General features: G+C 38.6%; 1 protein-coding gene across 2 annotated transcripts in view; it reads right to left on the bottom strand.

The window, feature by feature from the left end:
- Nucleotides 1-666: 666 nt before the first annotated feature.
- Nucleotides 667-14,326, bottom strand: part of MAN1A1 (mannosidase alpha class 1A member 1) — a 173,356-nt gene continuing 159,696 nt past the window's right edge. The window contains exons 11-12 of one of the 2 annotated variants that reach the window (XM_067702249.1): nucleotides 3,700-3,815; nucleotides 667-1,230 (exon numbers count right to left, since the gene is read on the bottom strand). In XM_067702249.1, coding sequence (XP_067558350.1) covers nucleotides 1,110-1,230; nucleotides 3,700-3,815 — 237 coding nt within the window. In that variant the 3' untranslated portion in view covers nucleotides 667-1,109. Of the gene's footprint in view, nucleotides 1,231-2,712; nucleotides 3,299-3,699; nucleotides 3,816-14,326 lie in introns of those variants that run through there. The other variant, XM_067702248.1, reaches the window with a different exon arrangement.

The raw sequence follows: 14,326 nt of genomic DNA, 5'->3' as shown, positions 1-14,326 counted from the left end.
TAACTTTTTTGGTGTGCATTTCACACAAGGCCACACGTGGTACCTTAATGATATAAATGGAGTAAAAAAAAATCTGTTGGTTGAGGGTTGATTCCAGTCATAAATACTAATTTACTCTATATTTCCCTAAAACTACTATAGGTAGCAATAAAAAAATTACCCATTCTTATGATTATTTATTTAAAACAACAGCATGTTATGTAATACTGGTACTTAATATTTTTAAAAAATGTACTGCTTTTAAGACATTTGCAAATAGCTGTAGCAAAGCCTGTGAATATAAGGTAGAATCTGTTTTGTTTTATTTTCTTTCAGCAGTGGTGGTGGTGGGGGAGTTTGATCTCCTCAATTGGACTGTAAACTTAAGAGCAAGGACCATACTCTTTATGTTATTTCTAACGCCAACTCCTTGCCTCTACCCTACCTGCCCTGGTGTTCACCATATGTTAGATTCTTAATAAAACTGTTTGATTAAATAAGATGGTTATGCAACATTATTGTCAATTTAAAGTTTTTAATGGGAAATTATTTCCTCATCACAATTCTCTGTGTGGTACGGAATCACTGTTAGGATCTAATATTTCCATTTGCAACTGTACACAGTCATCCCAACATATTCAGAAGCTTCCTTAAAAGGAGAGAAAACCCAAAAAACAAATGACGAGATATATTAAAAGGCTTTATTTACAATAGAGAAATTTTACAAATATAGTTTTTAAAAATTATGTGTTGATCTATCATTTCCCATAACATTAGAGATTTATATAAAGTTGGAAATGACAGAATGGATTTAAGTACAAATCAAAAACAATCAATGGAAAGAACTGGTAGTACATATGAAGGCATCATGACAAACATCACTGAGTTCTGTAAACTGCCACACAACTTATATGTGTAATATTAATTGCACGACGTATCCCAAACAAATGCAGAAACACAAAATTAAGTGCTGTTTTAATTATTCACCTTTTGGGATGTGAAAACATATGTAAACTTAATTGCACAGTTTTTGCTGAAAATGAATGAAAGACAGCATTTACCTAAGGACTTCAGTTGTTTAAAATAATTAGTGCAAAATATAACTTTAATTAAATTACATCACCATAATATTAATCTCTTATCTTGTTTACATTTTTGGTGTTCTGGGTTTTGTTAAAATATCCAAGTTCTAGAATTGAAATACCTTTGTTCTTGCCACCGGCCGAGCAACACGCAGTACAATCTTCTTGCCTATTTATTCCAGAATACAAAAGGTACGTCATAGTGCAGTGCGTACATACAACTTGATTTTAATATCCTATCTGCTGCAGAAATACCTATCAGCTTGTGCTCCTTCAAATCAGATTGAAAAGCAAAGAAAATAAATTAATTTAAATTGCTAGTCCAAGGACATTCATGTGAAAATTATAATCTAAATACATATGGCCCAATTTTAACAAGAATCTTCTACATTTTGCCTTTAAGTCCTGGGAATAGCAATCATGACGTACTAAGGGATCTTTTTTTCACTTACTAATTTTATTGATTTATTGTTTGAATGAATAATATTGAGAAAAGGGCAGGTCACACAAGGTGGACTAAGTCTACTGAGATCTAAGAAAATAACTGTCTTAAAAAATATTAGGTCGAATCACATGAAATTGCTGATACTGAACAATCTTTAAACTAGAAATGCCTCAATTTCACGTGCTTCAGCCTAATCCATGGGGTTGCACTGATCTACTTGACCACTGTAGTTGAAAATGCAGGTGGTCAAAATCTTTGTACCTCAGTATATGCATCATCATATTAGCCCTTTCATGGGAATATATATAAAATATGAACAAATATGGTAAGAAAACACAAGGTGTCACCAGATCTATTTTTGGGAAAACCATTCATATCTCAAAAAAGGCTTTGAAGAGTCATGTAATCATAATTATTTTGAGCTGCTATAGGACTGTAGGGGATTGGGAGTGTCCATTCCTATATATTACTTCTAAGTGGAAATTGCTATGTTGAATTTAACCAGACAAAATACACTACATCCTAATTTGACCTAAAAGTTTATTAGATTTTTCTCAATTGACCATGAATAGATACACTGGCAAAAATTCTTTCAGAGTTAAATCCTGCTTTCATAAACTGAAATGAAATAATTTACTACATTTGAGAAAGGGCTCTTTTCAAATCTGAAAAACCTGAACGAAATGTAATGGTTTCTTTTTTTCAAGAAAAAAGAATTAAAGATGAAATGCAAACAAAAAACCATATGAAATACTCACCCTCTCTTCAAAGAGAGCCCCAATTTCTTCATATATTCAGATAAAAGCTAACACACTAAAAGTTATACAATTTCCCTTTAAAAAATATAATTCGGTTAACAGCAGAGCTCTGAAAAACTGGAAAGCTCACTTCTCTGTGTGGTAGAGAATGGAAGAAATTAACCAGTACATGATCCAGAGATGACACAGGGCATTTAAAGTAAACCTTGAGAACTAATTCCCAAATTAGGAAACACTAATATAAGTGACCAACAAAAATATACCATGGATCCAATGAAATGAGGTCAAGAGGAGATGATCCTTCTGGGATGACATTCTAATTTGAATTAAAATGTGAGTAAAGTATTTTAGAAGACACTCTATCAAATAATGATAGACCTGCATAAGGAGGCTTGTCACAGTTATAAGATCTGTCTCTGGTGGATAGACAAACCAGATTAACACGAAATTGAAAAGGAAAAAGCTTTTTTATTATTTAATTTATTATTATGGCTTTTTGCAACGTGGCAAAACATTACAGCTTAAAGCAGACACCATCTCCTCATAGAGGAGGAAAAAGTTTTGCAGTCAAATCAAAATTGTAATTAAGAGGTCATTGGTATACCATTCTATTTAGTTTAATAAAAATGATACTACACCTTCCTGAACTCCAGATAAAAGATTACTTAAAACAAACAAACAAACAAAAAACCATGTGATTCACTGAATGAATAATAAAGGCTACAATAAGGAATTTAGGTCCATCTATGCCTATGATAATAAACATAAAAGACTGCAAAACAATTTTAAAACTTAGAATAATCACAGACCTATTAATAAAAATTCATCATATGCCTGATCACCAGAAAAGGAATTATTAAGGTATGCAGTGAAGGGAATGGAGGAGAGTAAAATATAAAATGTCTTTTTATTTCTCATTGACTTCAACTTTCTTTATATTCCTAGAGAGTATAGGGAGAAGATGTGCCTCGGTATTGAAGATCCAGTGTTCCAGTGGAAGTAGATCGTCATCAGAAAATATTAAGTACAAATATCTGGAGAGAGAAACATGGGTATGTGAGGCCTGAGAGACCCTGTCAGCCAGTGAAACCACAAAGAGACAGAAAAAAAACACATCAATGTCTCCATTCATCTTATGGGAGAATCATGGACAACCGTCAAGTATAGCAAAACCTTAAGGGGTATACTCATTAATGCCGAAGAAAGAAGCTGCTCTGTGCTTTGGTCCCCGTGTACGAGAACCATACAAAGCAGTCCCAAGTTGTCGAACTTACATGATGATGAAAACACACCTGCAATTACTGCCGTGCTCGTAGAATGGCATTCGGAAGCAGTCATGCTTGATGTTATTTGAATGTGTTCATGATAAACACAACTAGAAAGAAGATCTCTTCAGGTATCTTAGTCACATACAACCAGAATAATTTTTACTTACTTTAGTGTTTCTGCCAGGAAGAAACTCTGCTGCACATCATCATAGCTCTCCTTGTGGAAGTAAACATCCCTGAGGCCTGAATAGCCTCCTTTCACTCTGCAGTGTTTCTCCAAGGCCTAAATCACAATGAGGAGGGAAAAAAAATGGTCACATTCCAGTAAACTGACTGTCACAAATTTTTACCATTAGATTGTCACATTTAACTAAAATAAGGATTCAAATGGAATGATAGATTGCAATAGTTTCAGGTGAAAATTTAAAAAACCATAACATGTAAATGCAAATAAAGTATGAAAAGTTAAAGGACATATGGACGGTATATCTCATCTAATTGGAAACACTTCTACATTTAGTTCTGGAATTTCAGTGATTTTTACCATTTCTTTTTATGGTCTAGAGCAGGATGCATCAACTACAGACCACAAGCTATATCCAGCCTGCTTTTTGTTTTTGTAAGTAAGGTATTATTGAACCACAGCCACACTCACTTGTTTACATATTGTGTGTGGCTGTTTTTTCACTACAATGGCAGAGTTGAGTAAATGCATAGGGCCCCCAAGCCCAATTCTCTCTGGCCCTTTCAGAAAAAGTTTGCTGACCCCTGGTCTAGAGAGATTGTTCATGTCAACTGGGATTCTAAACCGCTGGTTGAGAAAGTGCACTGGAACCAAAACAGCTGCTACTATCATCAGAATATCTTATTTTTAAAAAATTGACTGGAGTACTGAGTGATATTGGTGACTGACAGATATAAAAGAGAAAATGGAAAGCAGTGAAAAAAACATGGCTGGTATCCATTTCTGAAATACATCTTTCTTTTCTTTAGTCTGAGATGGAAGAAAGATGGGATGAAACCACTGGTAACTACGAGGAGAGAAATGAGCCTACATTTCTACAGCTGCCTGACTACAATGAGTACTACAGTCAGAGATGGGAAGAGACATGGGTTGGGCAGTGTGGGAACGAAAACTTAGGTAACACCTAAAATAACTTGCCTTCCATTCTGTCAGCTGCTGCTAACCTGACTGCTCTTTGTATTTGGAAATTACATTGGTTTGCTTTGCTGGTTACCAGGCATAGTCATCTCCAGGAAAGTTATTTTCTATTCACCACATCCTATTAATTCTAATAACTAAAAGGTCAAATAAAGATTTCCACTGTATACAAACTGTCACTGGAAATCTGGTTCTAATTCATAGAATGTGGACAAAAATAATAAAGTACGTGTAAGCCTAAGCCCCTTAAAATTTTTAATGAGATAAAACATAGGAAACATGAAAAAAATGTTACTCTTAGGTTCTCACGTCATTATTCATTTATTTTTCAGTTTTCTTTTACAGATCACAACCCTGTTCCTCTTTTTTTATGTGCATAATTACATCATATTTTCCTCCCATTTAGCTCAACTACCAAGATATGGCATAGGTCCTGCCATGTTAGTTGAGAAAAATCTTCATTGGCTAGAAAAGGGTTTTGGAGGAAAGCACGGCTCTAAGCATGTGGAGCCCAGAAAACGTGGGACGGATGAGGCAAAGGCAGGGAGCAGGAATGTGGTGCTGACAGCTCAGCTTCCATCTGCAGACACTGATAATGAGGATATTGATTCTGCACCCTGGGGCTGGAGGGCAGAAGGGAGAGAGCATGGGGCCCAGAGGAGAAGCATTTAATTACCAGGCGAAAGAAAATCTAACTGGCAGGCTATGTGAATAAAAAACACTCATCTCCTGGTTTCGTACTGTTTAAAAGCCCCGGGGAATATAAGAACAATTAACTTAAAAAAAATCTTCGATTATATTCTTGGTTTCAGACAAAGAGCTAAGTGGGGGAAAAGCCTAAAGAAAGGAACTTTCAGGTCCTATTATATTTTTCCTTCCTTCTTTTTTGATAACAGTTCTTTTTGATAAAAAGTCATATACCAGATACATGGAGTAGGCCAAAACTTATTTATAAAAAAGGAAAAAAACCCCAAGATTTAGAAGAAATGGGTAAATTTGTTATTACTGAACATAATGAAATCCTATTTCTAGACATCTCCTTAATAAAGAGATTTTATCCACAGATGTTTTTCTTGGTTTGCCCCTTGAAGTTTTTTGGTAATAAAGAAATAAGCTAAAGAGAGGGCCAGGCATGATAACAGCTAACCCTCCCTCCTGTAGAAATTTCTATAAACTCCTTCTTTTATTATAGAAAAAAGAGTTGTTTTGGGGGTAGGCGCTGCCCAAACATTTTTCATCTTTTCAGATCACCTCCACTCATTCTTTTTCTCCCCCAATCCTGATGTGGTGAACCAGAGTTAGTCAAGAAGACAATCTAACGTTTTAGAGGTGGGGGCCGAATCCCAGGTCCAGACTCCCTAGCTGCGGCCTCAGTTTCCTGGACCCAGGAAGCATGCCTTTTCTCAACATGAGGTTGTCCTGAGAAAAAAACTCAAGACTAGTCCAGAAGATGGCAGAGGAGTAAGATGTGGAGATCACCTTCCTCCCCACAAACACATCAAAGATATATCTACACATGGAACAACTCCTACAGAACACCCACTGAACGCTGGCAGAAGACCTCTGACCTCCCAAAAGTCAAGAAACTCCCCACGTACCTGGGTAGGGCAAAAGAAAAAAGAAAAAACAGAGACAAAAGAATAGGGACGGCACCTGCACCTCTGCGAGGGAGCTGTGAAGGAGGAACGGTTTCCACACACTAGGAAGCCCCTTCGCAGGTGGAGACAGGGGTTGGCTGGGTGGAAGCTTTGGAGCCACGGAGGAGAGAGCAGCAATAGGGGTGCAGAGGGCAAAGCGGAGAGATTCCCGCACAGAGGATCAGTGCCGACCAGCACTCACCAGCCCGAGAGGCTTGTCTGCTCACCTGCCAGGGTGGCGGGGGCTGGGAGCTGAGGCTCAGACTTCGGAGGTCAGATCCCAGGGAGAGGACTGGGGTTGGCTGCGTGAACGCAGCCTGAAGGGGGCTAGTGCGCCACAGCTAGCCAGGAGGGAGTCCGGGAAAAAGTCTGGATCTGCCTAAGAGGCAAGAGACCATTGTTTTGGGGTGCGTGAAGAGAGGGGATTCCTTCCCTGTCTGTCCACAGAAGGCAGCAGAGCACTGCCTAAACAAGCTCCAGAGACAGGCATGAGCCGCAGCTATCAACTCGGACACCAGAGATGGGCTTAAACGCTAATGCGGCTGCTGAGGCCACCAAGAAGCCTGTGTGCGAGCACAGGTCACTATCCACACCTCCCTTCCCAGGAGGCTGTGCAGCCCGCCCCTGCCAGGGTCCTGTGATCCAGGGACAACTTCCCTGGGAGAACACACTGTGCGCCTCAGGCTGTTGCAACGTCACGTCGGCCTCTGACACTGCAGGCCCGCCCCGCATTCCGTACTCCTCCTCCCCCCGGGTCTGAGTGAGCCAGAGCCCCGAATCAGCTGCTGCTTTAACCCCGTCCTGTCTGAGCGAAGAACAGGCGCCCTCCAGCGACCTACACGCAGAGGCGGGGCCAAATCCAAAGCTGAGCCCCGGGAGCTGTGCGAACAAAGAAGAGAAAGGGAAATCTCTCCCAGCAGCCTCAGGAGCAGTGGATTAAAGCTCCACAATCAACTTGATGTACCCTGCATCTGTGGAATGCCTGAACAGACAACGAATGAACCCAAAATTGAGGTGGTGGACTTTGGGAGCAACTGTAGACTTGGGGTTTGCTGTGTGCGACTGACTTGTTTCTGATTTTTATGTTTATCTTAGTATAGTTTTTAGTGCTTCTTATCATTGGTGGATTTATTGGTTTGGTTGCTCTTTTTTTTTTTACTTAATTTTTTTATTTTAATAATTAAAAAAAAAATTTAATTATTTAATTTATTACTATTATTTTCTTTCTTTTTTTCCCTCCCTTTTCTTCTGAGCCATGTGGCTAACAGGGTCTTGGTGCTCTGGCTGGGGATCAGGCCTGAGCCTCTGAGGTGGGAGAGACAAGTTCAGGACACTGGACCACCAGAGATCTCCAGGCCCCACATAATATCAATCAGCGAGAGCTCTTCCAAGGATCTCCGTCTCAATGTTACGACCCAGTTCTACCCAACGGCCAGCAAGCTCTAGTGCTGGACGCCCCATGCCAAACAACTAGCAAGAGAGGAACACAAACCCACCCATTAGCAGAGAGGCTGCCTAAAATCATAATAAGGTCACAGACACCCCAAAACACACCACTGGATGCAGCCCTGCTACCAGAAAGACAATATCCAGCCCCACCCACCAGAACACAGGTGCCAGTCCCCTCTACCAGGAAGCCTACACAACCCAATGAAGCAACCTTACCCACTGGGGGCAGACACCAAAAACACCAGGAACTACAAAAATTCAGTCTGTGAAAAGGAGACCCCAAACACAGCAAGTTAAGCAAAACAGGAAGAAAGGGAAATATGCAGCAGAGGAAGGAGCAAGGTAAAAACCCATCACACCAAACAAATGAAGAGGAAATAGGCAGTCTACCTGAAAAAGAATTCAGAGTAATGATAGTAAAGATGATTCAAAATCTTGGAAACAGAATGGAGAAAATACAAGAAACGTTTAACAAGGACCTAGAAGAAATAAAGAGCAAACAAACAATGATGAACAACACAATAAATGAAATTAAAAATTCTCTAGAATGAATTAATAGCACAATAACTGAGGCAGAAGAACGGATAAGTGACCTGGAAGATAAAATTGTGGAAATAACTATTTCAGAGCAGAATAAAGACAAAAGAATTGAGGACAGTCTCAGAGATCTCTGGGACAACATTAAACACACCAACATTCGAATTATAGGGGTCCCAGAAGAAGAAGAGAAAAAGAAAGGGAGTGAGAAAATATTTGAAGAGATTATAATTGAAAACTTCCCTAATATGGGAAAGGAAATAGTCAATTAAGTCTAGGAATCACAGAGAGTCCCATACAGGATAAATCCAAGGAGAAACACGCCAAGACACATATTAATCAAACTATCAAAAATTAAATACAAAGAAAAAATATTAAAAGCAGCAAGGGAAAAGCAACAAATAACATACAAGGGAATCTCCATAACGTTAACAGCTGATCTTTAAGCAGAAACTCTGCAAGCAGGAAGGGTGTGGCAGGACATATTTAAAATGATGAAAGGGAAAAACCTACAACCCAGATTACTCTACCCCACAAGGATCTCATTCAGATTCCACGGAGAAATTAAAACCTTTACAGACAAGCAAAAGCTAAGAGAATTCAGCAGCACCAAACCAGCTTTACAAAAAATGCTAAAGGAACTTTTCTAGGCAGGAAACACAAGAGAAGGAAAAGACCTACAAAAACAAACCCCAAACAATTAAGAAAATGATACTAGGAACATACATATTGATAACTAGCTTAAATGTAAATGGATTAAATGCTCCAACCAAAAGACACAGACTGGCTGAATGGATACAAAAACAAGACCTGTATATATGCTGTCTACAAAAGACCCACTTCAGACCTACGGACACATACAGACTGAAAGTGAGGGGATGGAAAAAGATATTCCATGCAAATGGAAATCAAAATACAGCTGGAGAAGCAATTCTCATATCAGACAAAATCGACTTTAAATTAAAGACTATTACAAGGACAAAGAAGGACCCTACATAATGATGAAGGGATCAATCCAAGAAGAAGATATAACAATTGTAAATATTTATGCACAGAACATAGGAGCACCTCAATACATGAGGCAAATAAATAATAACAGCCATAAAAGGGGAAATCAATAGTAACACAATCATAGTGGGGGACATTGACACCCCACTTTCACCAATGCACAGATCATCCAAAATGAAAATAAATAAGGAAACACAAGCATTAAATGACACATTAAACAGGATGGCTTAATTGATATTTATAGGACATTCCATCCAAAAACAACAGAATACACTTTCTTCTAAAGTGCTCTTGGAACATTCTCCAGGACAGATCATATCTTGGGTCACAAATCAAGCCTTGGTAAATTTAAGAAAACTGAAATCATATCAAGTATCTTTTATGACCACAAAGCTATGAGACTAGATGTCAATTACAAGAAAAAAACTGTAAAAAATACAAACACATGGAGGCTAAACAATATGATACTAAATAACCAAAAGATCACTGAAGAAATCAAAGAGGAAATCAAAAAATACTCAGAAACAAATGACAACGAAAACACAATGACCCAAAACCTATAGGATGCAGCAAAAGCAGTTCTAAGAGGGAAGTTTATAGCAATACAATCCTACCTCAAGAAACAAGAAAAGTCTCAAATAAACAATCTAAATTTACACCTAAAGAAATTAGAGAAAGAAGAACAAAAAAACCCAAGTTAGCAGAAGGAAAGAAGTCATAAAGATCAGATCAGAAATAAATGAAAAAGAAATGAAGGAAACAATAGCAAAGATCAATAAAACTAAAAGCTGGTTCTTTGAGAAGATAAACACAATTGATATACCATTAGTCAGACTCATCAAGAGAAAAAGGGAGAAGACTCAATTCAATAGAATTAGAAATGAAAAAGGAGAAGTAACAACTGACACCGCAGAAATAAAAAGGATCATGAGAGATTACTACAAGCAACTATATGCCAATAAAATGGACATCCTGGAGGAAATGGACAAATTCTTAGAGAAGCACAACCTTCTGAGACTGAACCAGGAAGAAATAGAAAATATAAACAGACCAATCACAAGTAATGAAATTGAAACTGTGATTAAAAATCTTCCAACAAATAAAAGCCCAGGATTAGATGGCTTCACAGGTGAATTCTATCAAACATTTAGAGAAGAGTTAACACCTATCCTTCTAAAACTCTTCCAAAATACAGCAGCGGGAGGAACACCCCAAACTCATTCTATGAGGCCACCATCACCCTGATACCAAAACCAGACAAAGATGTCACAAAAAAAGAAACTATAGGCCAATATCACTGATGAACATAGATGCAAAAATCCTCAACAGAATACTAGCAAACAGAATCCAACAACACATTAAAAGGATTATACACTATGCTCAATTGGGTTTTAACCCAGGAATGCAAGGATTCTTCAATAACACAAATCAATCAATGTGATACACCATATTAACAAACTGAAGGAGAAAAACCATATGATCATCTCAAGAGATGCAGAAATTTCAACAAAATTCAACACCCATTTATGATAAAAATCCTGCAGAAAGTAGGCATAGAGGGAACTTACCTCAACATAATGAAAGCCTTTTATGACAAACCCACAGCAAACAACATTCTTAATGGTGAAAAACTGAAACAATTTCCACTAAGATCAGGAACAAGACAAGGTTTTCCACTCTCGCTGCTGTTATTCAACATAGTGGTGGAAGTTTTAGCCACAGCAATCAGAGAAGTAAAAGGAATCCAAATCGGAAAAGAAGAAGTAAAACTGTCACTGTTTGCAGATGACATGATACTATACATAGAGAATCCTAAAGATGCTACTAGAAAACTACTAGAGCTAATCAACGAATTTGGTAAAGTAGCAGGATACAAAATTAATGCATGGAAATCTCTTGCCTTCCTATACACTAATGATGAAAAATCTGAAAGGGAAATTAAGGAAATACTCCCATTTACCACTGCAACAAAAAGAACAAAATACCTAAGAATAAACCTACCTAATGAGACAAAAGACCTGTATGCAGAAAACAATAAGACACAGATGAAAGAAATTAAAGATGATACAAAGGGATGGAGAGATGTATATACTATGTTCTCAGACTGGAAGAATCAATATTGTGAAAATGACTATACTACCCAAAGCAATCTACAGATTCAAGGCAATCCCTATCAGACTACCAATGGCATTTTTCACAGAACTAGAACAAAAAAATGTAAAATTTCTATGGAAACACAAAAGACCCTGAATAGCCAAAGCAATCTTGGGGAAGAAAAACGGAGCTGGAGGAATCAGGCTCCCTGACTTCAGACTATACTACAAAGCTACAGTAATCAAGACAGTATGGTACTGGCACAAAAACAGAAAGATAGATCAATGGAACAGGATAGAAAGCCCAGAGATAAACCCATGCACATATGGTCACCTTATTTTTGATAAATAAGGCAAGAATATACAATGGAGAAAAGGCAGCCTCTTCAATAAGTGGTGCTGGGAAAACTGGACAGCTACATGTAAAAGAATGAAATTAGAACACTCCCTAACACCATACACAAAAATAAACTCAAAATGGATTAAAGACCTAAATGTAAGTCCAGACAGTATAAAACTCTTAGAGGAAAACATATAACACTCTCTGACATAAATCACAGTAAGATTCTTTTTGACCCACCTCCTAGAGAAATGGAAATAAAAACAAAAATAAACAAATGGGACCTAATGAAACTTAAAAGCTTTTGCACAGCAAAGGAAACCATAAGCAAGACGAGAAGACAACCCTTAGAATGAGAGAAAATATTTGCAAATGAAGCAACTGACAAAGGATTAATCTCCAAAATATACAAGCAGTTCATGCAGCTCAATATCAAAAACACAAACAACCCAATCCAAAAATGGGCAGAAGACCTAAATAGACATTTCTCCAAAGAAGATATACAGATTGCCAACAAACACATGAAAGGATGCTCAACATCACTTATCATTAGAGAAATGTAAATCAAAACTACAATGAGGTATCACCTCACCCCAGTCAGAATGGCCATCATCAAAAAATCTAGAAACAATAAATGCTGGAGAGGGTGTGAGAAAAGGGAACTCTCTTTCACTGTTGTGGGAATGTAAATTGATACAGCCACTATGGAGAACAGTATGGAGGTTCCTTAAAAAACTAAAAATAGAATTACCATATGACCCAGCAATCCCACTACTGGGCATATACCCTGAGAAAACCATAATTCAAAAAGAGTTATGTACCACAATGTTCACTGCAGCACTATTTACAATAGCCAGTACATGGAAGTAACCTAAGTGTCCATCGACAGATGAATGGATAAAGAAGATGTGGCACATACATACAAGGGAATATTACTCAGCCATAAAAAGAAATGAAATTGAGTTATTTGCAGTGAGGTGGATGGATGGACCTAGAGTCTGTCATGCAGACTGAAGTAAGTCAGAAAGAGAAAAACAAATACTGTATGCTACTACACATGTATGGAATCTAAAAAAAAAAAAATGGTTCTGAAGAACCTAGGGGCAGGACAGGAATAAAGATACAGACGTAGAGAATGGACTTGAGGACATGGGGAGGGGGAAGGATAAGCTGGGACGAAGTGAGAGAGTGACATGGACTTATACATACTACCAAATGTAAAATAGATAGCTACTGGGAAGCAGCTCCATGGCACGGGGCAATTAGCTTGGTGCTTTGTGACCACCTAGAGGGGTGCGATAAGGAGGATGGAAAGGAGATGCAAGAGGGAAGAGATATGGGAATATATGTATACATATAGCTGATTCACTTTGCTATACAGAAGAAACTAACACAACATTGTAAAGTAATTATACTACAATAAAAATGTTTAAAAAAAAAACGAATAAAACTCAAGATGAAGACACACTTAGCACAGTGACAGGGGCCTTTCAGATGTTTAGAGAGGCCTAGCTATTTTTATTCTTCGAGGCTTTTGGTAAGTTAAAATGAAAAAAGGCGGGGGGATGCTGAATAGGCATTTTTAACTTTCAAAAAATGAAAAACCTTCATGTCAAGTCTAAATTTTAAGACTTTAGGGATGTGAAGCTGGGGACAAGCAGCTCTCCTGGGCCCCCCATAATAGGCCCTGGTTTTACAGTTTTTCCACAGTGGAAGTGGCTATGTATCCAGGCTGGTTAGTCTGATCAGAACATCATTTCACCACAATCTGTTCTGGGGCTCTCAGCCTCTGGGCAAGAGTTCCTCTAAAAACAGAGCATGAGACAAGGATTGGATGCAGGGAGATTTTGGGGGAGGTGATATCAGGAAGTGAGTGAGTGGGGAGAGTGAAACAAGGAAGGGAGAAGGGCCAGTGAAATACACGTTGAGCGGGTCACTGCTGTGTGCATGGGGGGGCTTGCTCCCGCTGGAAACCCTCTAAGGAACCATCTAGAATGCATCTCAGAATTATTCTTCAGAGAAGCAAGACTGGATAGTTATCCGTCAACTCTTAAAACCTCACTTGGCTGAGGGCTGCCCCTGGGGCTGCAGACTCTCCCAGGCTTCCCAGACCACAGCCAGCTGCCTGTGAAGGGGCTCTGAGTCAGCACAGTTGACAAGACTGGGTGCTGGAAGTCATGCTGCCCACAGACCAGGGTGCCGCTCACTGCAGCCGTAGCTGAGACACAGGGTGGGCTGCGGAGATGGGACAGGAAAAAAAGGGCTGCCATACGTTCTAAGTCTATGATCTCTGTGCTTTACAAAAGGCCAAGAGCCCCTAGCACTCCTCTCTCCCCACTACACCTCAAGTTCTAACAGAAGTTATTGATACTACTGGCAAAAACAAGGGGAATTCCTGTGTTGTGACAAGTTAACAATTTGACATCATATGCTACACTAAAAGGGGTTAATAGATAAAAATCCTAACACATCAAACCAACCTTATTACCCTACAAAAAACCAATGCACTCCCCCCTCAAAGAACCAAGCAAATGGAATCTTCCTGCCCACATGACAGTATTTACTTAC

Source organism: Pseudorca crassidens, chromosome 13 (genome assembly GCF_039906515.1).
Source record: "Pseudorca crassidens isolate mPseCra1 chromosome 13, mPseCra1.hap1, whole genome shotgun sequence".
NCBI classification, from domain to species: domain Eukaryota; kingdom Metazoa; phylum Chordata; class Mammalia; order Artiodactyla; family Delphinidae; genus Pseudorca; species Pseudorca crassidens.
This window is presented reverse-complemented; position numbering and strand designations above follow the sequence as displayed.